This window comes from Poecilia reticulata, chromosome 17 (genome assembly GCF_904066995.2).
Source record: "Poecilia reticulata chromosome 17, P_reticulata-male-v2, whole genome shotgun sequence".
NCBI lineage: Eukaryota > Metazoa > Chordata > Actinopteri > Cyprinodontiformes > Poeciliidae > Poecilia > Poecilia reticulata.
In genome coordinates this window covers 24,127,005-24,150,357 of record NC_088846.1, presented here as the reverse complement: position 1 = coordinate 24,150,357, position 23,353 = coordinate 24,127,005, and the positions used below count along the sequence as shown (strand labels likewise).

The window sequence follows — 23,353 nt, the reverse complement described above, 5'->3', positions numbered from 1 at the left end:
TCTTAAATGTAATTTGCAATATTGTTAGTAACCAATTCTTAGATTAAAGTTAAAATTCTAGAATTAAAGTCAGAAATTCGACTTTAAACTTATGTTTCTAGTTTTCAAAGTAAGCTAGAAAACAATTTAAAAAACACGTAGTCTTAGAATTCTGAAATTATAGTCAAAATATTAATTCCGACTTAAACTGCATGCGTGTTGTTTTAAAACAAAATGTAATATTATAATCATGTGTAATGTCAGAGTTCTGAAATTAAAGTCATTTTTATTTTTACTCACTCCAACACAATTATATTATAAATTTATACTTTTAAAGACCAAAATTAAAATAATTCAGATAAATATAGCTACAAAACAAAATTTTAAAAAATCCAAATCAGTTTTTTTCAATGTAAAACTTATGAAACTTTAACACAAACTGCAGGTGTGTCTCTGTGTCTGGTGAATTTCTGGTTAAAACAAGTTTGTGCTTCATTCAGTGAAGTTACTTACAAAGGGTAGATTATCCAGACATTTTACTCAAGAGTGATACTTCATAATGACATTACTGAAGTAAAAAGTACAGAGTATAATCTTAAAAGTATTTTTCCCCCAAAAAAGTTACTAAAATAAACCAACTCTATATGTAGACAAAGATTGTCTGTCCCACTTTAAGGTAGAATTTTATTTTAAAAATCCCAGCTGAGCACATTTCCATACAGAGCAGACCTTAATGAACTTATCACAGTTTCTGTTAATATATGTGTTCGGTCAGTCATGCTTCAGCCCCGAGTAGGTTTAATGGTTTCAAATCCTCATACTGGTTTTATTTTCTTGGTCAGAGGTATTAAAAGTTGAAGTTCAACAAAAACCAGTCTGTTTTACATTGAAACTCAGTGAACATGCCAGAAAAATAAAACAGTTGTTTGAATTCCTCAAGATTCCATGGAAGAAAACATATTTTCAAATTTCTTGGTCAGGCTGTAGTTTATTAGCGCACATGGAATCGCTCTTACGAAGCTGGCTCCCATGCCGTTATAATATCCTCTAAATCCGTTCCTCTCATAAATCCCAGTGAGTCCTGATAACACGCCAGAGGCAGGACGCGAATCTGAGATGAAGGCTGGAAAAGAAACCAAAGTATGATCATACGTTCACATGCTTTCAGAAAACATTGTTGTGTTACAGAAGCTACGTTTCCATTAGCCTTAAAATTTGAAAAGAAATTTGCTTAATGGAAATATGCATATTTTGAAGAAACAATTGTTTTTATTCAATTTATTTTTTAAAAAAGGTTTTATTCTAGGATGAGATGGTTTTTCGGCTGCAACGAAATTAGCATATTTCACAAAACTGCAAAGGAAACACCGTTTTTGCACTTTATCAACAACCACATGTTACTACTAGGCCTGTCACAATAACACATTTTGCTGGACGATAAATTGTACAAGACGTTATCAGGCTAAATGATAATATTGTCGTTTTGAGACCATTTTAAAGTAATATAATAAGGGCATAATAATAATGCAAGAACACATTCTCAAGAATCCAGACACATTCTGGAGTGAACCACACGCCATACCAGTAGGTGGCAGTAATGCTTACCTGACTTTTTTTTGCCAACCACCAATAAAAATCAAGAAGAAGACAAACTTCTTCACGAGAATTTAAATTTTTTCTTTCGTGTTTCGCAGTTGTGAAATTGCTTGTCGTTTTATTTTTCACATTAGTGGAATATTGACAAACATTTTGCGCACATTTGTAATGGAAACGCAGCCAGAGATGCCAGCTGTTACCCTGAGCCTGCTGCTGTGTCCGGATCACCGCCAGCGGGTAGCTGCTTATTTGCCCAGAAGCAAAAGCCACAAAACTGAAGAAAAACAGTTTGGAGTCACTACTGTAGGTAGGATCGCTTTTTGCCCAGCTCATGATGGACTGCGGTGAGAAGCAAATTAGTTTATTTCAGCAGGATAAATGTGTTTGATGTTTGTGGGGTTGAGTTTGGCTCACCTGATGAACCGCACACTCCACACCTGCATAGGGGATCATGCAGAGGATGCTGGGCCTGAAGCCTCTGTAAAAGGACGACATGGACTCATGTTTGTAAATAGATCTGGCGCTCGCCACAACGCCATGATACGTGCCGGCTTGCTGCAGGTTCAGCCTCACCTTCAACACCTGTGGAGCGGATAGAGAATTTGGAGAGTACAAAAAAAAAAAAAAATCAATATTTAAAGGTGATCTATTATGCTTCTTCAAGCAGCTTAGAATATCTCTGTGGTCTATAAAAACATTTTTACACGAAATCATTCCTAGGTAATGATATTTTTTGTCTGATCACTTCTGCTTATTTTGTGTTCCTCTCAGAATGAGTTGTTTTAGGGCGTCTTGTCACTTTATATCTAAATAAGCTGCTGCTTACATTTGTATGTAAAAATAGCTGCAAACAGATTGCAATTATACAACCTTACAGATTTGAAAAGCAGAAGTGGAGCCTCCTGGACAACCAAGAATCCAGCAAGTGGTCTCTAGACGGTGAGTCAACAACAAAACACTTGTCTTTTCCAGCAGCCATTGTACAGCGCACACAGCACTAAAACCAGCTAACCAAACCTGCTGGAACTCTGCTTGGGTTGCTCGGTAATGTGGCTGGAGTTCTGCTTGGGTTAGTAAGTAACAACACAGTACCCATTGACTGTGACTTAATCGGGAGTTTTTTTTTTTTTTTTTTAAACAACCTGTTTTTCAGACACCAAAAAACAAATTTGTTGCCAAAAACAGCTAATTGTTTGTTTTAAGCACTTGTTCTGTTTTTAAAAACGGTAGAGACCCAGATGGAAGCATAAATATGTGAAAAATGTGAATTTTCACAGTTGGACCCCTTTCATGTGGGATTTATTTTTATTACTGGATATATATATATATATATACTGGATAAATATATACAAATTATTTTTAAATTCAAGATAAATTTATTTTAAAGCCATTTGCTCATCTTTTCCAGAGGTGCCAATGAAGTAATCATCCTTCCAACAGACAAAACAAACAATGAAACGTTCAGAGTTGTCTCTGATCTCTGATACCTCTAATGGGTAGAAAGCAGCATGGGCCACGGCTCCAGAGACGCAACCCAAGCCAAAACGCTGCTGCACAGTCAGAGTCTCCTGGCTTCTGTTTTGGGTGTAAACTTTCATCTGGGTGAAGCAGAGCAGCTTAGAAACAAGAAGCCATTCATGATTTATTCAGATGCTCGGACGGGCCTCACCTGTGCATAGATAAGACATTGCAGTGTGGACTGTGGAGTACCTTTCAGCACGTTGACATAGTTGCCTTGCCACATCGACCGCAAACCTCCTCCTCTCAGCTCCTGAAAGCCTTGGGAAAAAGCCTTGGACCCAAGGACCTGCAGAGCAAAGAGGAAGGGTTTCTGTAACGCACAAAATCTCAGCTTTTTATGTCACTACAAAGTTTAGACCAGAGGTGTCCAAATTGTGGCCCCTGACTTCAGTTCAAGAATTGCACACATTTGTAAATGGAGACTTTCTATCTGCAAAATTATCTCAAAGTGAAATGATTTTCTTTTTGAACTGCCGTTTTGTTGTGTGTGGGAAACAATCAGGAAAAGTTCCAGCTTTTACACTGATCTGTGAAAAGCCGTAAAACAGCAGGAGTTCAGGAGAAGCTCTGCTTCCACTTTTAGATAATGGTGACAACTGGTGTTTGATCTTGAAAACAAATTGCAGGGAGTTTCTAACTCTAAAGAGGGTCAGAGACAGCTCCTGGTTGGATGAGGACAGATTTGTCTCATTTGAATAAATTAAAGACAAGAATACGCCTTTACTATAAAACTTAATACAAATGAGTAACAAATTAGATTTGCTCTTGCAATTCTCCAAAGACGTCTTTGCTTTTCTTTCCATTTGTCTGAGGTAAATGAATGTGTCTCTGTTCTGCAGATTCTGTTGTAATTTCATACGTCGTCTTCTATTGGATTAACTCTAATTCTGTGACATCATTGTCGTTTTCTGTGTGGCTACACGCGGTCCGCCGGGAGAACCTGGGATCCGCAAGAAGATTGAGCCAGAGATATTTCCCAAATATATACTATAACTTAAAATCTTCAACAGTACCTAGAAAATTAGCTAAACTTCTCATAATAAGACAAACCTGCAAAATCATTTTAAAGTTTTTGATCTAGAATAATTACACATCCCTTCCCGGTAACAAACTTGACTGCTTTTTAATTCAAGAATCCAATGATTAGTTTATTGATAAGCAAGTAAAGGTAATTTTATTTGACTTTATGACTTTGCCCTTGTGACAAAAAGTTTGGACACCCTTGGTTTAGACGTTAATGTTGGAATGTTTTCAAAGCTGCAAAAGCTTCCAAAACGGATGTTTGACCTGAAGTTGGGTCTTCAGTCGGTCTATAGGCGCCGTTGCAGTTCGAGAAACTGCATCTGCCAGACCAGCTGACAGAACGAACGTCTTCCAAGCCCCAAAGCCAGACACGTTGTCTGGGAACTCGATGGGCATCGCTCGACTCTCCCCCACATCAAAAACCTGCAGACAGACCAACTTAGAGATTTCCCCTGGATTTCCCTCAAACACGTTTTGTTTTTGATGCCAGAATCTGTTTGAAGGTTTTACCAGACTATGTTTCCACGAGGAAACGAGCTCTCCGATGTTGTCCACCGGGTTTAGAATGACATAATGCAGGAATTCGTCCCAGTCAACTGTCATGGACTTGTCCTTGTCCATCCTAATGAAGACAGTCAGAAAAACAGAAGCACAACTGTTCATGTTGACTGTTAGACTTTTTTTCCAAACTGCAAGAACACAAATATTTTGGTATTTTGCACTTCAAATAAGACAAAACTAACTTACAAGTAACTCTTCAGCAAGACATAAGAGTTTATTTTAAGTAAATAATTTCCTATTTAACTAACCAAAATGATTAATCCATTAAGGGAAATAGTGGGCAGAAGAAATCTTACATTTGAATAATTTTTTTTGCATTCGGCTTTGAAATGACCACTCCTAACTCCTTAAACAAACATATGATGTCCTCCTGGTCAATCACTCCTGATCAGAGAAGAAATACAGAGAGTTACAAACACACACCGACTCCGCTCGTCCTGCTTACGCTGCAGAAACACAACATCTTACCAAGTATTTTGTCTAGTATCTAGTGCAAATTTTATGGTTTGCTTGAAATAAGACCAAACAAGTAACATTTCAGCAAGATATAGGATCTTATTTTATGTAAATAATTTCTTTATATTGATATAAAAAGTAGATTTCAATTATAACAAGATATTTTTCCATGTTATGAGTAAAATAACATGCCAATGGAACAATTTCAAGGAATTGACTTAAAACAAGCTCTTATAGCTTGTTAAAGTTACTTATGAGTTAGTTTTGTCATATTTTAAGTGCAGTAAGATACTTGAACTAGAAACTAGACAAAAATACATAGTAAGATTTAGTGTTTTTGCAGTGCATTTCCTGCAAGTCGTCAGGCGACGACAGAAGTTTCTGCATAAGTGCAAGGGTCACTTTAGTACTGCAGTGTGTGCACCATAAACACATGCTTATGTTTACCTGTGACATTTAAAAGCATGTTTTACTGTAAATGAAATATGTTTAATCCAGAGGAAAGTTTATTATATTCCAACAGAGAAGACAAGTCTTTGAAAAGCTGATTAAATGCCATGCTCAGCACTGAATTCACTTAAATGAACAATTTCAATTGGAGGTATGACTCACCGCAATTATTCTTGTCAAGGTCATGAAAGTGAATTTTCCATTTCCTCTCTCTGTCCATCATGTAGCTGAGAAACTCTTTATAATCCAGCAGCCCATCTTTATCTTTATCATAAGACTCCATGATATTCTACAAGGAAATAACTCTTAAAATGGATCTTTTATCTTCATGCACACTCTACACCCTTATAGACACGTTACCTGGAGCTTTCCATCTCCTGAGATGATCCCATGCTTCCTCATCTCCTCGTGGAGCTCTGCCATTGAAATGAACCCATCCTTGTTCTGGTCCAATTTCACAAACAAACCTCGAAACCGGTCCATGTTGCTTCATCAAAAAATGCTTGTTTTTCTCTGTCAAAATATAAAATGCAGAAACAGACCTTGCTTCATTCGCAGGTTGTTTTAAACATGGTCATAAATGGCTTGATAATCAGAGATTATTGACCGGCAGCCCTGCTGACTCATCGAGCTGGGAGCTGATGCAGGGAAGGAGAGGAGACTGAGCTCCAGCAGGGGGCGCTGTAGCTGCAGCAGAGGCTACATGACCTTCAGATTTCACAACAGTAGCCTTTCTGTCTCTTCACATGCAGCAAGCTTAACTTTTATTTTATAATACCAAGTCCTGTTTAGATTTACTTGTTTGGTGGTACAGAACCTGCAATATTTCTGCAACACTTTATTAAAAAAATATTAAAATAATAAAAAAAATACCACAGGAACATATTAAGGGTATTGCAGATATTAAAAAGGAGAAATTTGCTACATAAAAGAACTCAGAACATTTTAGATTAATCTGAGAATTCATGAATTTTAAATTAATCTCTCAAATTTCCCAGAGTAAATGTTAAAATTTCTGAACTCCTAAAGTCCAAGATTTTTCTAGAAAAAACTCTGAAATTCTAGAAAAATCAAGGAAATCTAGGAACTCCAGAGAGCGAGAAAAAAAAAAAAGCTAAATTTAAAAAAAGAAAACAGAAATTTTGAGATTAATCTAAACAATCTTCTAGAAAAAAAAACATGGAAATTTCTGAAGTCCAAAAGTCAATTTGCTGGAAAAAAATTCAGAAAGTTTTAGATTAATATCAAAAATGTTCTAGAAAAACAAGAACATTTTTGTCAAAAAGTAAAAAAATTTCTAAAAAAAAAAAAAAAAAAAAAATTAATTTTGGGATTAATATCACACATTTTCTAGAAAAAACTGGAAATGTCTGAGCTTCAAAAGTCGAACAAAACTTACTTGTGACTCAGCCAATGTATTCACAAGCACTTCTTGAACTGTAATATTGTGAAAATTGTGCTGATTTTCTTCAAGTTTGTGTAACAACTTTAAGTAGGTTACCAGATGCTTGGTAAGATTTTGTTTTTACAGTGTTTGCTGTATCACAAGACATTAATAGTAATAATAGATTTTCTGTATGTTCTCTGTGTGATTTTTGTAATTCTCTCGGGGCTCTCCTGCTTCCTCATGCAGTCCAAAAATATGACAGTTAGGTTTCTCCAAAATATTCCTGTGTGGTTTTTCTTTCTTTTTTTGGTGAAATATCTGTATGGTTGTTTGTCCTGTGTGTTGTCTACGATGCAGAGCAGATCCTGCCATATTCTTCTTTTAGCAACGTTTCTCACAGCCTTTGTTCATTTGATTTGAGTGACTGACTGCTGCTTCTGCCGCGCCAGATGGCTGCAAACACTGAGAAATTATACAACGTCTTGCTCCTGGTGTTTCAACTGCCTTTGTGAAGAACTTTTACTTCAGGAGAAACCCAGTTCTCTTTACTAAAAGCACCAAATCACTAAGCAAAAGCAAAGTATTTCAGCTGAATAAATAACACTGAATAAATTACAAAGTGCCACTCATTTTGTAAAAGTACTCATATTCTTTAACTTTTGCATATTTTATGTAGTCGTCCAACCAGGATAGGACAAAGAACGTGAAACTCTTTTTTCCGATAACATTGAATGCAACACAATGTAACCTGTCTCGGTCTGGATACGTTCAGGCATGGTAATTATCAAATACAATGATGAGCTATTTCAGAAAATATGAGCCATAGTTTGTTAGAGGCTTTATTTGTTAAAAACTATGACTCTTACAGAAGCAATATATGTAAAATGTAATTATTTACCAACATAAAAGACAAATTCCTCCTCTCCAAACACTTTACTGTTACATCTGAATCTGAATAAATTGCTAAATTGGAAATTTTATTGGACATTTTGCTAGACCTTTTAAAGAATTTTCCCTCAACGGCACAATGAATTATATTTATGATTGCAGTACATTTAAGGAGATATTTCACACATTTCAGCAACAATGCAGTTCAAAGTATGTTACACCATAAGAACATAATACAACACATTTAGTCACAAACCCAAATCAAGCAAATCCACATCATATATTGTGATCAATGTTCTGGATTTATTGTAAATAACAGGCTTTTATTTTATAATTTGGTGATTTCTGGGGGTAACATTGGGTTATATCTAGGGGTATCAGAGTAAATGAGCTGAATAAAAATGAATGTTTTCAATATTTAGAAATATTTTAAAAAGCATGAACAATTCCCACTTCACGGATCAATGTGTTGGTCAATAAAAATCAATAAAATAAATATCTGTTTGTAGTTCTAGCACAGAAAATGAAATAAAAATTTGTTTTGTTTTCTAATATTTACATCATCAAATTTTGTCGTCTCCATTGAATAAAACTTAAATAAAAAAATGAAAACGTAAGTATTAAGTTAAACACATTTTCCTTGGAGGCTACTGCGTGATCACCTGCTAATTTCTTACAGGCGACGGGATTAGACAGGAGTCAGTTTTCCACTATGACGTCATGCAGGTAAAACGTGACGCGTGGGGACTTTTTTCGTCCACCTCTCACCTCTGACAGCATGTGCAAAGGAGCCTCATTTAGAAAATGACGAGGCTCAGCATTTGTTTTCTAGAAACAGCCCCTGGCTTTCATGGACAGACGAGTCCAGCTGGAGTCAACTACACCGGAAACTGACTTTCAAAATAAAAACTGCTTTGCTTATAAAAGGACGTGTAACGTTAAAAAAATAAAACAAGTTAAAATGTTCTTTATGTTAAGCAATCACAAAAAGAGTATTATCCAAAAATGTTGTGCATATTAACAAAAATAATTAATTCAATTTTTTTCAAATAAATTATTCTCAGGTCAGCCTTTTACATCATAAAAATGCTGTGACACAATATGAACAGTTTCAGGGTCGTAACCTTATTATAATCAAAACAAGAAACAAACCAACAATTAAACAAGAACAAAAAGAAAAGCTACCTTGTTGAATGGGGCAATACGTCAAAAGAAAAATTGAGACAGGAAGCAATGAGACATGATTTAATGTTTAAATGTTTAAACAACAAAACAGGCGAGCAAAATTAATAAATCAAACATGCTATATATATATATATATATATATATATATATATATATATATATATATATATATACATACACCAAAGAAGAAAATATAATAATAATGCATTATTATCTCTTGTATGATGATTTACAATAACAGTTATTAACAATAATTATTATGTCCTAATAATACATTGTGATGTATATTGTTACTATTATTTTTAATACAGTAATATATTTGATAATTTATATCAATATTTGTCTCATTAATAACAATTATAAATAAAACGACATGATTAAGTAATGATAAGAACAGTGTTAATCATTTTATTTCTAAAACTATTTTAATATTATTATTGTAAATAATTATTTTAAAGGTCACAATAATAATAAAGATTATGTTAATACCTGAGAAATAATAATAATAATTAAAAACATGTGAAAAACGTCTTGACGTCAAACCGGATGCAGTTTAGTTAGATATTTCCAGCTTGATTTCAGCGCTGTCTCTGCATAGGAGGGAGCTGCGGTCTATTTAAAGAGGGTCGTCCAGCCACGGATGAAATAGCAGAAGATCCAGAGCAGTGGCTGAGACCCAAATGCTCCTCACCGCGTTCCGTATTTCCTCCATCTGCGGCTCTTCATTGTTCAACACTTCGCTTTGACAACCATCCGCCTGTCAGAGCGGGGCCAGAGCTCCTACTGAGCGGCTTTTTTTTTCTGTTCACATTTTTTAAAAATTAATTCAGATTTTTTTTTTGACACACTAAAAATGGGTAGAGACTACTACAAGACACTGGGGATCTCAAAAGGAGCGACAGAGGAGGACATAAAGAAAGCTTACAGAAAACAGGCGCTGAAATGGCATCCTGACAAAAACAAGTCTGCAGCCGCCGAGGAGAAATTTAAGGAGATCGCTGAGGCTTATGAAGTCCTGAGCGATCCGAAGAAAAGAGAGATTTATGATCAGTATGGAGAAGAAGGTAATGTGTGTGTTTTTGTGATTGTGTTGTCAAGCTGAATGTCGCTATACTTCGCCTACAAAACTGGATTCCTGGCTGTAAAAGGCAGCTGGCTTTGATTCAAGTCCCCTTTCTGCAGCCAGCAGGGCCTGGAAACTGATGTTCAGGACATCATGATCATAAAGTGCTATTTATTATTACGATAATCTCAATGCATCAGATTAAAAGCCATTTTAAAAATGTCTGCATTGCATTTTCACTGTAATATTCGTGACAGAAAATCATTTTTTGTCCAAGAAGAGGTAAAAAAGGTAAAGAATCCTGTAATGTGTGGAAAGAAAATATCAGTACAGATGGCTCTGGGTGGGAACTGTAACCATCTGATTCTTTTTTTATATATATACCATCATTGAATCCTGAACATTGAAGGGAAATGTGTGAAGTAAATGGCTGCAAGACAAAGCACAATATTTTTGTATTTTTTGTCAATAATAATGTCTCTATAAGCCAAGCAAAACAGAATAAACCAGTCAATTCAGTTCAGTTTCACTGATATAGACACACACACGCACACACACACACACACACAAGTATATATAGTTTACTATGTACTCAAGATGGGAATTCAGTTTCTAATTCCGTTTCAAAATATGTTTTAAACCAATCATGATGGCTTCTTAATCCTAACTACCTGTTTTTCATCACCTCATCCTAAGAATTGTGTAACAGTGAGATAAAATTTGGTCTCAAAGTACAAAAGAATAGGAAAAAGTAGCAAATCTAAATGAATTTTCTGTCTGGTTTAGTTGGTTTAATTTGTGTTTTAGCTCCTAATTATCCTTAAAAGGTGAATGGGCTTCATTTATGGAGCACTTTTCTAGGAATCCCTACCACTAAAAGTGCCTTACTCTACTCAGATTGGTAGACAACAATTAACCAACTTGCGATTAATTGTTGATTAATAGTTTACTAAATTAAAATTAGTTCCAATTGATTAATTTATAAAATCCCATTGACCTTCTTGTTGTAGTTTGACCGCCATCCAACAGAGGGCGCCGCTGGTCATCCTTGACCAGCGGCGACCTGTTTGTTTCTACCGTTGAAGATTATTTTGCTAAGCTTTCTTGCGAACGTAGCTATGGTAACAGAAGAGTTCTTCATGAAAGTGTTAACTGCAAATCCGATAAAAGAATAGAAATCAACTCAGTTTTAGCTTCATTATGGTCGGGGACAAGGTCAGTAACTGGTACTGAGGTTTATTTGAGTAACTTGAAATGTTGATAGGAAAATATGTGGTTGCTGTGCTAATGGAAAGCATTTTATTAATGTAATGGGCCCTGCATAACAACGGATGGTGAAAACGATTGTAATTATTGTTATTTATCTTTGTCTAGCTCTTACATTGGTCGATGATACGAATGGCTTTAATAAATCACATAATCATCAGTTCGGGTCTTCTCAATTAACTAGATGCTACATGCTATCGTGCAAAATTTACTTTTTGCTCGTTTTAAAACTTCCATTTGGTTCTCAGTTGCTTAAAAAAACAACAAACAAACAAACAACAGTCTAAGCACTTAAACATAAAACACCCGGCCGTTTTTTGACAAAGAGATAATATTTTTGGAGTCTGGAAAATTAGCCGTTTTAAAAACCTCTCATTCAACGGTACTGGTGTTACCAAGCAACCCCAGTAGAGCCCTGCCTTCATCTAGCAACCCACACAGAGCTACAGCACGTTTTATCAGCTGGTTTTCCAATTAAAATTCAAAAGTATTTTATTCATCCGAAAGGGAAATTAAATGTCGGTGTAACTCATATTAAGTAAAATTCTTCAAAGCGTTATTGTAGATGGGGATGGCTGTTGGCAGGAAATCTCTCCTGTAGCGGCCTGTATTATGGCAAATTCGAAAAAGCCTCTGACTGTAGGCACTCAGTTTTTCTAAGAAAAAAACTTAAAAATCTTTTACTGCTGTATGTGACGTACAATGGCTACTGAAAAACACAAGTGTTTTGTGTTTTTCCACTTGCTGCATTCTTGTTAGTTGTTCAGGAAGCTCTACTTTTGCTTTTCAAAGATGTACGTTTGTGTAATTGCACATCTTTTTTCAACCATTTTCACATGCCAGTGTAAACGTTGAACTGGGGTGTAAGGCCTGCAGCAACTTATTTTGAATTAAATTGACAAGAGGCCCTAGAACAGCTCACTCTGAAAGGAGCTCAAAAGATGCAGAACTGCTCAGACTCAAATCTTATTACCTAAGAATGATTTTGTACAAAAAGTTTAATGGACATGTTTTGTATAGCCCATAGACATATTCTAACCTGTTCCAAGGAAGCACAATAGGTCACCTTTAACAAAATCATCACTTTTATTGTGAAGTTTTGATGAATCCTTCCTCTTTTCCCATCAGGTCTGAAGGGAGGAAACGGACCTGCTCCTGATGGTCAAGGTACCAACTTCACCTACACCTTCCATGGAGACCCTCATGCCACCTTTGCCACTTTCTTCGGCGGTTCCAACCCTTTTGAGATGTTCTTTGGCCGCAAGGCAAATGGCAGAGATGACGAAGACATGGAAGTAGACGGAAACGACCCTTTTGGCTCCTTCACCACCTTCAACCTGAACGGCTTTCCCCGGGAAGGGCACGGAGGCCAGCAGCGCCGGAAACAGGACCCGCCTATCATCCACGAACTGAGGGTCACTCTGGAGGAGGTCTTCCAGGGCTGCACCAAGAAAATGAAAATCTCACGCAAAAGGTTAAATCCAGACGGCAGGACCATGCGGACGGAGGATAAGATTCTCACTATTGAGATCAAGCGGGGTTGGAAAGAGGGAACCAAGATCACGTTCCCAAGGGAGGGAGACGAGTCGCTCAACACCATTCCTGCCGACATTGTTTTTGTCATCAAGGACAAACCTCATCCTCACTTCAGGAGGGAAGGCTCCAACATTGTGTATCCAGTTCGAGTGAGCTTAAGACAGGTAAGATGATTTCTATTTTAGCACTTTAACTGAGGATGGGCGATAAATCAGTTTTATTAATTAATCAAACTTTTGATTTTGGAAGATTTAATTTTTGGAAAATCAGAAATTTTTATTATTTTTTTTTGAGCCAATGCATTCCTTGGTTTTCTGTGGTTCATAGTGATGTCAGCACGCCTAAGGCTGCCATCTTGTTTGACAGGCATGTTTTCCACTGTCTAATTATTTGGTGTTTGATCTCAGGTAGGGCTGGACAATTTGGCTGAAAAACTTATCATGATATAAGCGTTTCATATCAGTCGGTTTCAATAATCGTCGATTGCGATAATTATCGATTAGTTTTAAATATCAAATACTGCCAAACTACTGCTGTGACCTTTCCTTTTTTAACCGCAGTTTTTACTCTGCACTGTTGTTTATGTTTAAGCAGTTATGAGGCACAGTGGCAAAACCTGAAACTGCTGCTGCAAAGTTACTCAACAGGTTGTTGCTAGGTAACCAAAGAGTGAGAGAGAATGCCACCAACCTTGCTAAGCTGGCCATGAATGGCTGAGCAGCTAAACCATGTCTCTGACTACATCCCCCAGAATGCTGTGCGGTTCTGTGTTGGAGTTCAGTGAATAATGTATACATTGAATATTCTACCAGATGTACTATCTATTGACATCAACCACGCGGTTATCGCAATATGTAGTGCTATTGATTTATTGTAAGTCAACTCTTCAACAGAATATTAGGGTCAGGCTGAGATTTTTTATTTTTAATTATGAGAATAAAGTTATAATATTACAAGAACACAGTTGTAAAACAATAGAGTCGAACTAAAGTGAGAAAAAAAGTTGTTATATTCAGGGAATGTAGCAGTAAATTTATGAGAAGTCAAACACAAAAATAAAAAGAGGAATGTTGAGCATCTTGTGAAGTTAAACTTTGGCATAGTTTTATATTGACTTATATTCAATCTTTTAAAACATCAGCATCAACTTTTCAGTAGCAGGACTTTGAACAACTTTTGCCTCTTAATTTTAAGACATTTTCTGGTAGAATTGTGTCTTTATTCTGCTAAAATTATGACTATATTCTTGTAATTAAACAAAATTTCTCATATCCATGCTCTGATACTTTGTAATTTCCGTTTTAGAAAAGAAAGTAAGAAAACAAATCGATTAAAGTCGGACCTAGTATAAAAAGAAAATCAGAGTTTATTTTTAAGCCTTGGCGCTGTAGTAATAATAGAAGCTGGGGATGAATTAGTCACATAAATGCGTTTCAGAACAGTCATCTGTGAGTCTGCAGCCCAAACTCCTCAAAGCTTGTCATAATCAATAAACTGTAGGTGGTCTGCCTGGTGAGCTTAAAAAGACCACTGAATGAGCATCGCCCTGCCTTATACTCGCACTCCAGCCCTGCAATTATGCAATCTGGATCATCAACATTGATAAATATGAGCTGTTTCTCATGCCGCCCACGTGCTCATGATGTAAGAAGTGCTTCTACGGTTCCTCCTACTCTGCTTTGAAACTCACCTCTTCATCTTTTTTTAAAAAACGTGATCCCCACCTGCAAGTGGCTGCAAATCAGCTGTGCTTTGATTCATGCAGGGGAGTCAAAATGAATATCAACTCCCTTTCCAGTTGCAGCAAAAACAACTGAAGGGACCTTTTAAACCGATATGACTTTGATTGTTGTGATTTAAGAAGGTTATGCTAAATATTATCTTTCAGTCCCTATCAAACTAATAGTTAAAGATAGGAAAAGACAACAAGATAATTAAGCAGTAAGGGGAAAAAAAATAGTTTTATCATTTTCATGGGAAAAAAACATTAATATTCTTGAGAATACAACTAAAACAAGGCATTTTTTCTTTATTTATTTCATTTACAGTTGAAAATGAACATGTGACATGTTTGAATAATCAAATGTTTGTAGTAGTTTGTAGAAAAAAATCTTGTATGATCTACCTCTTTTCTCAAGTCAATTTGCTAATCTATAAGCAACTTAGAACACAAAACAGGCAAAGTGTATATAATATAGAAAAAAATACATTATTTTTGTAATGATGCAGCACTCTACTGAATCAATATACTTCGATACACCTTGATAGAATATTATATTTTATTATTTTCTTAAAAGTAATTTATCTACTCTCTTTGGTTTTTTAGACATTTTTGTTCCTTAAACAGAAACCTGAAATCCTATTTGTTCAGATTTTTTTTTTTAATCTCTGATCCTTTCAAATTATAAATGCCATCACTTTTAATAAATGCAAATGTGATGGTGATATACTTTATGCATTTTAAATATAATTTGGAGAATATAATAGTCAACCAAATCATGAAATTAATTAACTTGGAAAATCAACTCTGAGAAAGCTTGTAAGGTAATTTTCATGCAAAAGTTCATCATTCTGAATTCAAAAATATATTGGAATATATTTGCTGGAAGTAATTTACTTCCAGCAAATTCACCCAAAGGTCAGACGGTGTAATGATTAAAAGGAACGCAAAAAAATAAAAACTAACACCACCATCTCAGATTCTCGTAAAGTGCAGTAAAATGTTAAGGTTCAGGGCGGTACTAATGGAAAACAACTGAAAACGTTAAGTCCGGCTATTCGGGGAGATTAGCGACCATAACTACCCCCGACTAGCTAAAATCAGGAAATAATTGAGATTCCCTCTAAAAATACTTATAAGTTCCTATTTTAATAGTTAAATCACCAAATATACCTTCATAATTAGGTATATATACCATCACTACGTACAGTGGAAGCCATCTTGGCGCCACCGGGGAAGTTAACGTCCACGGTCTTTCATATCTTCGCTCTTGCGGGTTTTAGCCAATCAGCATCAAGGAAAATAAATACTGCTCTCAGATTGGCTGCTGTGCCAACACCACCCAATAGTGTGTTAACTAGCATTGTCGCAAAGTATTTTCATTTCCCAAATATATTTTACCAATACTTCATATATTTTAGGTAGAGGTTCACTGTATGGCATTTAGGATTGCAAATCTGAGTAAAACATAAAATGGTCCAACGTTCTTTGGACAATGTTCTATTTTGTTCGTAACCAAAATAGAAATGTTCAATCAAAAAATTACAAACAGTAAAAACTCTTACAAACAGTAATGTGCAAGATATTTTATTTTGTCTAATGCGGGACACATGATGGTCCAAAATACACCAACACCTCTACAGCAGATTGACTGAAAAAAAATCAGATTGTTGCAATGGTCCAGTCAAGTTCAGTCTTCAGCTTGACTGAAACCCTCTTAAGAAACTGAGTTATTAAGAAACAAACCTTATATAAGGTATAAGGTATTGCTTTTAAATGTGGCTTTCAAACTATTGAATCATTGGTGTATTTAGTTATTACCATAATTCTTTTAAAAAGTCATGAAAGCTTTGTTTTTCACATAATGAAACTTTGGTATAAAAAGTGATTTTAGCTGGAAGATTTTAATATAATTATAAAATAATCAAAGTAAACTAAAGTCAACCTCATTGCTTGGGCTTAAAGCAGCAGAAAGAAATATTTGGCTAAAATGCAGCTTTTATCACATTGCTGGATTTTAAAAGAAACTATTAAACTCTATCATTAGAAATTCAAATAAATTCAGAAAGTGGAGGTTGATAATTACATGGGGCAACTTGTAATTAACCAACAACAAAGCAATAATTATTTCTGCAATGCTAGTATACAGTAGTCCCAAACTGGTACATTGCTGTGTTTTGTTACCAACAGGATGCAAATTTTTGTTTAAATTCTTCAGACACCAATTTTCTCATTTGAATCTGTGTGATAATCTGCAAAGAAAAAAACCATATGTTGTCGGGACTGTACTTACTTTATTTAAAACAATTTTTTTTTAAAAAGGCACATTTCATAATTCCACTTGTTGAAATCCAGTCATTAATTCAAAAAATTATGGATGAGAGGACTGAGCTGTTCATGTGTTGATGCTTGTTCCAGATTTGTGGTGCATAGAAGCTGAATGCTGCTTCTCCATGTTTGGTTCTGGTTCTGGGGATGCAGAGCAGAACCAGAACCAGAAGACCTGAGAGGTCTAGAAGGTTGCTATGACAACAGAGGATCTTAAATGTATTGGGGTGCTGAGCCGTTCAGTGATTTATAAACTAACAGCAGTATTTTAAAGTCTATTCTCTGAGCTACAAGGAGTGAGTGTAGGGACTTTAGAACAGAAGCTGTGTCCGAATTCAGGGTCTGCATCCTTCGAAGGACGGATTTGTAGACCGATTACGTCATAGCGTGGCGACAAGGCCTGTCCGAATTCAAAGACTCCTTCAAATGCATCCTTCAAATGCGTCCTTCTTTTCCCCAGATTTGAAGGATGGGTCCGATGTATCCTTCACGGCCCACGATATCCCATAATTCATTGCGGGTTCCAACTGGGCGTTCAGGCAGAGCGCCAATGGCGGTGAATAGCGACAAATTATTTAGCTATATAACACTTTAAATGACACAACGTGATTTGGTATAACGTTTTTAGGAGAGAATGTAAGTTTGTAAATCTTAAATATCTGCTCGGTTCATCAATACATCACCTAATTGCAATATTGCTCTGACATTTTCGGACCTGTCTGCTACCGCTGTTAGCTTATCAGCTGGCCGGGCGCTCCAGGTTCGGTATACCGAGAGAAAACGCCTAACTCCTGGCACACTGTTATAAAAACTCCCGCTAGCTTTCCCCAATGAGTGGGAGTTAAACACCGATATTATTCAGACAGGTCTGGTTGAAAAATGTTTGGTTTATAAAGTATTTCAAAGCAGAGGACATCGGTTTGATTGATTAATTAAAGTTAAGCCTTCAAACATAATAGGCTTATTAACCATAATGTCCTATCTGCGATGTGGAGAGTATTATATTTGTAAATGAATAATTTGAATTCCTTGTAGAAAAGTTCAGTACACATTTGAACATTTTAGAATCAAACTAAGAGATTTCCTTTTTACTATGGAACATCCTTTAATATAAAAGGTGAAGAATAATATAGAAATCAGTAATACATGACTGAAAAACAAACTTCGGCTCCGTTTTTTTTCTTCTCTCTGCTTCACGTTGTCACGGTTGCTTGGCAACATGAGTTACGCAGAGGTGGGGGTGGGACAGTTGGTGAAGGCTAGACCTGTCCGAATCCACAGATATTTTTCTTCCGCTCTTAGTTTATTCCCGGCCTTCGAAGGATCCGTCCTACGTAGACCAGTCCTTCGAAGGATGCCTACCCTGAATTCGAAAACACAGCTTAGAACTGGGGTGATGTGATTTAACTTCCTGGTTTTAGTCAGAACACCAGCAGCAGCAGCATTGTGGATCAGCTTAGTCTGACCTGTAATGACTGTTCCAGTAATCACTGCAACTAAAGATAAACGCATGGATCAGTTTCTCTAGATCCTGCTGTAACGTTAGTCCTCTATTTCTGGAAATGTTCTTCAGGGGATAGAAGGCTGAAGTTGTAACTATCTTTATGTGGCTCTGAAGGCTCAGGTCTGACTCCATCACTACACCCAGATTTCGGGCCTGATCTCTAGTTTCTAATAACTGAAGCTGAGCGTTGACTCTAGATCAATCCTCTTTAGGTGAAAAGATAACTTCAGTTTTGTAAAATGTGCTTCAAGACTCAGAGATTAATTATATAATGTGTTTTTTTTTGTTTTGTTTTTTTGCAATAATACATTTTAGGCCTTTTACTTTTTCTAGATTTTCTTTCTTGATCCTCCCTAACACCCTAATCGCTTTTCTTTGCAGTCTTTGTGCGGATGCTCCGTCACCGTGTCCTCCATAGACGGGAAGACGTCTCACATGAAGATCACCGACGTCATCAAGCCGGGCATGAGGAAAATCGTAGCTGGACAGGGCCTCCCGTTACCCAAAAACCCCGACCAGAGAGGAGATCTGGTGGTAGAGTTTGATGTGAACTTTCCGGAGACGTTGCCCGGGAACGCCAAGGACGTGCTGAAGCGGCACTTACCCACATAGGACAAGAGGACGAGGACTGAGCAAGCGGTCATTTCAGTCGAGAGACACTTTTCCCACAAGGACAGTTCCGACTGCACAGATGGACCCCCAGCCGATGAATGTGCGGCCTCTATTTTTGAGCTATTTGTTGTTTTTATAGATATCGTGCATGCTGCCAAGCTGATACAAGTGCAAGTGAGAGACTGCTTGAGCTCTGACTGTTATGTGAATCTGCACACTTTATGTAAGTGGCCCTTTGGTTGGAAATGGCTGCCAGAAGTCCCGGTGATGCCGGGAAAACTTTTGTACTGAACAGAAAGTTTTGATTTTCTCCTGGAGTTCATAGAGGCAATCTTCAGATTTGAATCTCTTTTGTTGTGAGTTTTAAACCAGAGGCTCTCATGCTAGTTGTGGTGCAAGTTACTTAGTTCTGTTTTAGATATTGTTTGACACATTTTTGGACTTTTTACATGCAAGACTTGAATTTCAAAAGCATAATCTAAAAAATAAGCTGTGTATTGGTTATGATCGCTTCACAACTTGCTGCCTAGGAATATCTGTAGTCTGTGTAGCAGTATTGCAAAAAAGGCTTCTTTGCAGCCCTTGGAAATGAAATCTCTATATTGAATCTAATGAGAAAATGGAATCTATATGTAATCTAATCTATATTTTGATAGTAAAATGTGAATTTTCTGATGTTGTAAAACACACGGTTAACTTTTTTGATGTGCAAAAATGAAAATTAAATATATCTTGGCTGAATGTGCTTTATAATGAGTGTGTATATATAGCTGACCTGGTGTCAGCTGCTCATGTTCAGCTGCTAATGCCAACACCGGGGGCATTAATGTTTTACCAGTAGGGGGCGCCACTTCACTCATTATACGTCTACCTATCTCCATCTATTTATTTATCTGGTCTGAAATTTCAACAGATTTTTCATTAAAGCACATAAGCCTATTTTATAAAATACTAGAAATTCATTAAAGGATGAAATCAAATAATGAAATTCCTTTTTTAAATAAGAACAAAAAAACATTTTGGTGAAGCTAAAACTATGCCAGTTGAGGGGTTCTCGCTAGAACATATTTACAGACAAAAGTTTTCTTCATTTTAAATGCAAAATGTATATATTTTTGTCAGTTCTGGCTTAATTACTTCTCTAAGAATGCTGTTCTTCAGCAAAAGGACATTTTCTGAGTCTGTGTTCCAGTTAGCAATGAATTGATTTCTAAATTAGTTGACGATTATTTCGACAATCGATTAATCACAATTAATTGTTTCAATCTATCTTTCTATAGATATTTGATATTTGCAAATATTTGTATCCACTTGTGCATCTGTCTTCTAAGTACTTTGTGAGTGGACCAGCATGTGTTGGAGATTTGTGCAAACGTTGAGTCACAACCAGCCAAGGGAGGCTGCAGAGTAAACACACCTGCTCAGCGTGGGAGCTTTCCAGCTGGAAACCCTCTCTTTAGAAAATCACTGCGTCCAATAGGACAAAGCTAATTGGAAATTGGGATCACCACTTTTCAGTTTGTGTCAACTGTGGCAACACTTCACAGCTTCTCCTTGGAGTATTTCACAGGCACAGTCGTGTCCAAACCTGGCAAATTTAAAGTACCGGCAGGCCACAAAATTCATTACATTTAAAATGCAAAAATTTGTTGTTTTTTTTTAGATTTTTCCTTACTTTTATAGATTTTAAGTTTGATATTGAACACATTTTTTACTAAATCTTAAACTACAGTGTGAAATGTTCATAAAAATATATATTTTTAAATATTTGTCAAAACTATCACCGTTTTGTGACAGATAATCTATGAAAAGATCGATCTTCACCTCCTTCCTGAGCTACTATTGTCGTCTGAAGAAATGCACTGCTCTTCGTCAAAAACAACCAATCGGAGCAAGAGGAGGTTCTTAGCGCTGTCAGTCAATCTCATGAAGGTGCTGCTAAATGTGCTAATGGCAGAAAAACAATTTACCATTACAGAAAAACCTTTTATCTGCTGTAATTGGTCACCATGCTAACTACCTTAGCATACATGGCAGTCTCTGTTATGGTGACCCAGCTATAGAGTAGCAGAGAGCAAGGGGGAGGGTAAGAGCAGCAAGTACACAAGAGTAATTGACAGCACTGAAGTAAAGATCCAAAACATTTAAAAAAAAAGCGTTGGACTGTCCCTTTATTAAAAGAAAAACAGACAATTTCCAAATTTTGGGGGTTGTCATTTGTTTTCTGTTTTGTTGGCCTCATTTTAACTGTTCTTGACTTGTAGTCAGTGGGCCCATCAAAATCATTTCAGGGGCTAAAAATGGCCCAGCAGCCACACTTTGAACACCCCTGATTTAGAGTGATTTCTCTGTCTGTTTCCATGGTGGAAAGTTTCAGTAAAACCTTCAAAGGAAACATCCTAATAGGTTTCCGGTCCCCGTTCCCTTTAATCAAGGACATCAGTCACTTTCAGCTCCTCGTTTTCAGCTGTTTGTATCTGGAAATTTATTGTTTTGGTAATAATCTGTGTCACATGGCCATATTTAGGTCAAAACATCAAACAATGATGCTGCATTCCTTCCTAGATGTAGTCAGTCTGTTGGCTGGGTTTGTCCTGCAGAAACAAATTTGATCTCTGTGTTTCAGTGGCTGAAGAATTTCAACTTCTTGTTCTGAATAACTGTACTTTAAAACAAAAACACCACTACTGACTATAGAAACGCCACACTGTACCTCAGGCAGCTTTGATTCTTCCCCATATTCTGGTATCTTGATTTCTAAATGCAAAATGTACTTCTATCTCAAAAAAACTGTAATTTTATCCACTTATCAAAATTTCAGCTCTTTTTGTCCTTTTGGTCACCAGCTTTATTTAAAGCACTTTTTCCATCCACTCAACCTTCCATAAATATTCTCAGTCTTCACTTTAAATAATAATCTTCAAAAAAGTAGTCAACTATCTACTGGACACCTATCAAGGCAGCAGCCTTCTCTATATTTGTGTGGATCATAACATAACACATCTCCATTACAATATTTTTTTTACATCTGTCCAATTTATTTTGATATTTTTTTAAGCAGTACAATTTGGGGTTTTCAGTAAGTTGGAAGCCGTAATCGACAAAATTAACAGAAATAAACACTCGTTTGTTTGGAATCCATCTGTATAAATTAAAGATTATGAATTTGATTACTGACATAAATTAACTTTACAATTACAATTTACTGAAATGCACCTCTTTTTTGTTGACTTTATTCATGATTTCTTTTCTTTTTTGGTTGACTCATTGCATGTTTGGATACTTATCCTCTCTGCTTTTGGATGCTTTGATGTTGGAAGGATTTTTGCTCTTGCATTTTTACATTCAGACAGTTGTTATGATCCATAACCGTGGGAACAAGGTATTGTTTTTACAACTGGAAGCAGCTGATTAGCATCTGGAAAGCTCAAAAAATACTTTGAACTATTACCCAAAATCTTAGAAGAGTTGAAATGGAGGCTTGACCATAATGGATATGTCCCTTACTTCAACATTTATCTCTTTTGGCCAGACAAAAATTTAAAATGGAGCAGCAAAAGGAAAGGAGGTGGATTAGCAGCAACTGACTGTGTCATCCAGGATATGTTACTGAGAAATAAGATCTCTACTGTCCAGATATTGAGCTGTTAGCATGTCAGCAGATACAAGACTGTCATGCAACAGTCTTCAGTCAGAGGCCTCTGCAGATTTGTTGCAAGACTGTCTGCTAGAGGAGAATCTTTTTGTTTACAACATCACAGCCTGCGATACTTGGATTAAATTAAATATAATATTTAATTTCCCGTTGGGATACTTATTTTTGTTTTAAATTGAATAAATAGAAAATGAATTGAAGGAACTTATCAAAATCAACAGAGTTGGGTAGTTACATATACTCAATTGCATTTACTTGAGTAACTTCTTTGGGAAAAAAATACCTTTAGGAGTATTATTACTGCTCTGTAGTTTTTACTTTTACTTGAGTAATTTTATTAGAAAGCATTTCTATTCTTACTTAAGTGAAATTTCTGGATTTTCTACCCACTGAATGAAAAACAAACATGTTTTAACCCAGAATTCACCAGACACAGACACAGAACTGCAGTTTTTGTTAAAGTTTCATGTTTTTTTTTTTGACAGAAACTGATTTTTAAACATTTTCCTTTGCCTGATTTTGTTGTGTTTGGTTACTTTGATGAATTATTGTTATTTTCATCCTTAAAATAACAAAATTTCCACTTAACATGACATGTTGGACCATCTCATTGTATAATTTTT

At 36.1% G+C, this 23,353-nt stretch overlaps 2 protein-coding genes across 11 annotated transcripts; one reads left to right on the top strand and one right to left on the bottom strand.

Moving 5' to 3' along the window:
- Positions 1-329: 329 nt before the first annotated feature.
- slc25a24l (solute carrier family 25 member 24, like) lies at positions 330-6,412 on the bottom strand. 9 transcript variants are annotated; one of them, XM_008434619.3, is made up of 10 exons: positions 5,947-6,395; positions 5,749-5,875; positions 4,977-5,064; positions 4,630-4,741; positions 4,384-4,542; positions 3,245-3,382; positions 3,063-3,173; positions 1,990-2,157; positions 1,737-1,914; positions 330-1,102 (listed from the first exon to the last, which is right to left on the bottom strand). In XM_008434619.3, exons 1-10 carry the CDS (start codon positions 6,067-6,069, stop codon positions 915-917), a joined length of 1,392 nt encoding a protein of 463 aa, XP_008432841.1. In that variant the 5' UTR covers positions 6,070-6,395; the 3' UTR covers positions 330-914. The 9 variants fall into 9 exon arrangements, with proteins under 9 accessions (XP_008432841.1, XP_008432843.1, XP_008432842.1 ...); XM_008434621.3 differs by having other exon boundaries at positions 1,776-1,849; positions 5,947-6,394; XM_008434620.3 differs by having other exon boundaries at positions 1,776-1,914; positions 5,947-6,385.
- A 3,204-nt stretch (positions 6,413-9,616) lies between these two features.
- dnajb4 (DnaJ heat shock protein family (Hsp40) member B4) lies at positions 9,617-19,816 on the top strand. 2 transcript variants are annotated; one of them, XM_081598063.1, is made up of 3 exons: positions 9,617-10,110; positions 12,504-13,075; positions 18,845-19,816. In XM_081598063.1, the coding sequence occupies exons 1-3, from the start codon at positions 9,900-9,902 to the stop codon at positions 19,073-19,075; spliced, it is 1,014 nt and encodes a 337-aa protein (XP_081454189.1). In that variant the 5' UTR covers positions 9,617-9,899; the 3' UTR covers positions 19,076-19,816. The 2 variants fall into 2 exon arrangements, with proteins under 2 accessions (XP_081454189.1, XP_017165718.1); XM_017310229.2 differs by lacking the exon at positions 9,617-10,110 and adding an exon at positions 11,181-11,324.
- Positions 19,817-23,353: the final 3,537 nt, after the last annotated feature.

Coding starts and splice junctions, on each gene's coding strand:
- slc25a24l (XM_081598403.1), bottom strand. CDS start 6,069: ATGGACCGGTTTCGAGGTTTGTTTGTGAAATTGGACCAGAACAAGGAT. Junction 5,876..5,946: donor CAGGAGATGGAAAGCTCCAG/GTAACGTGTCTA, acceptor ATTTCCTTGTAG/AATATCATGGAGTCTTATGA. Junction 4,543..4,629: donor CCTCGTGGAAACATAGTCTG/GTAAAACCTTCA, acceptor GTCTGTCTGCAG/GTTTTTGATGTGGGGGAGAG.
- dnajb4 (XM_081598063.1), top strand. CDS start 9,900: ATGGGTAGAGACTACTACAAGACACTGGGGATCTCAAAAGGAGCGACA. Junction 10,111..12,503: donor TGATCAGTATGGAGAAGAAG/GTAATGTGTGTG, acceptor TTTTCCCATCAG/GTCTGAAGGGAGGAAACGGA. Junction 13,076..18,844: donor TTCGAGTGAGCTTAAGACAG/GTAAGATGATTT, acceptor TTTTCTTTGCAG/TCTTTGTGCGGATGCTCCGT.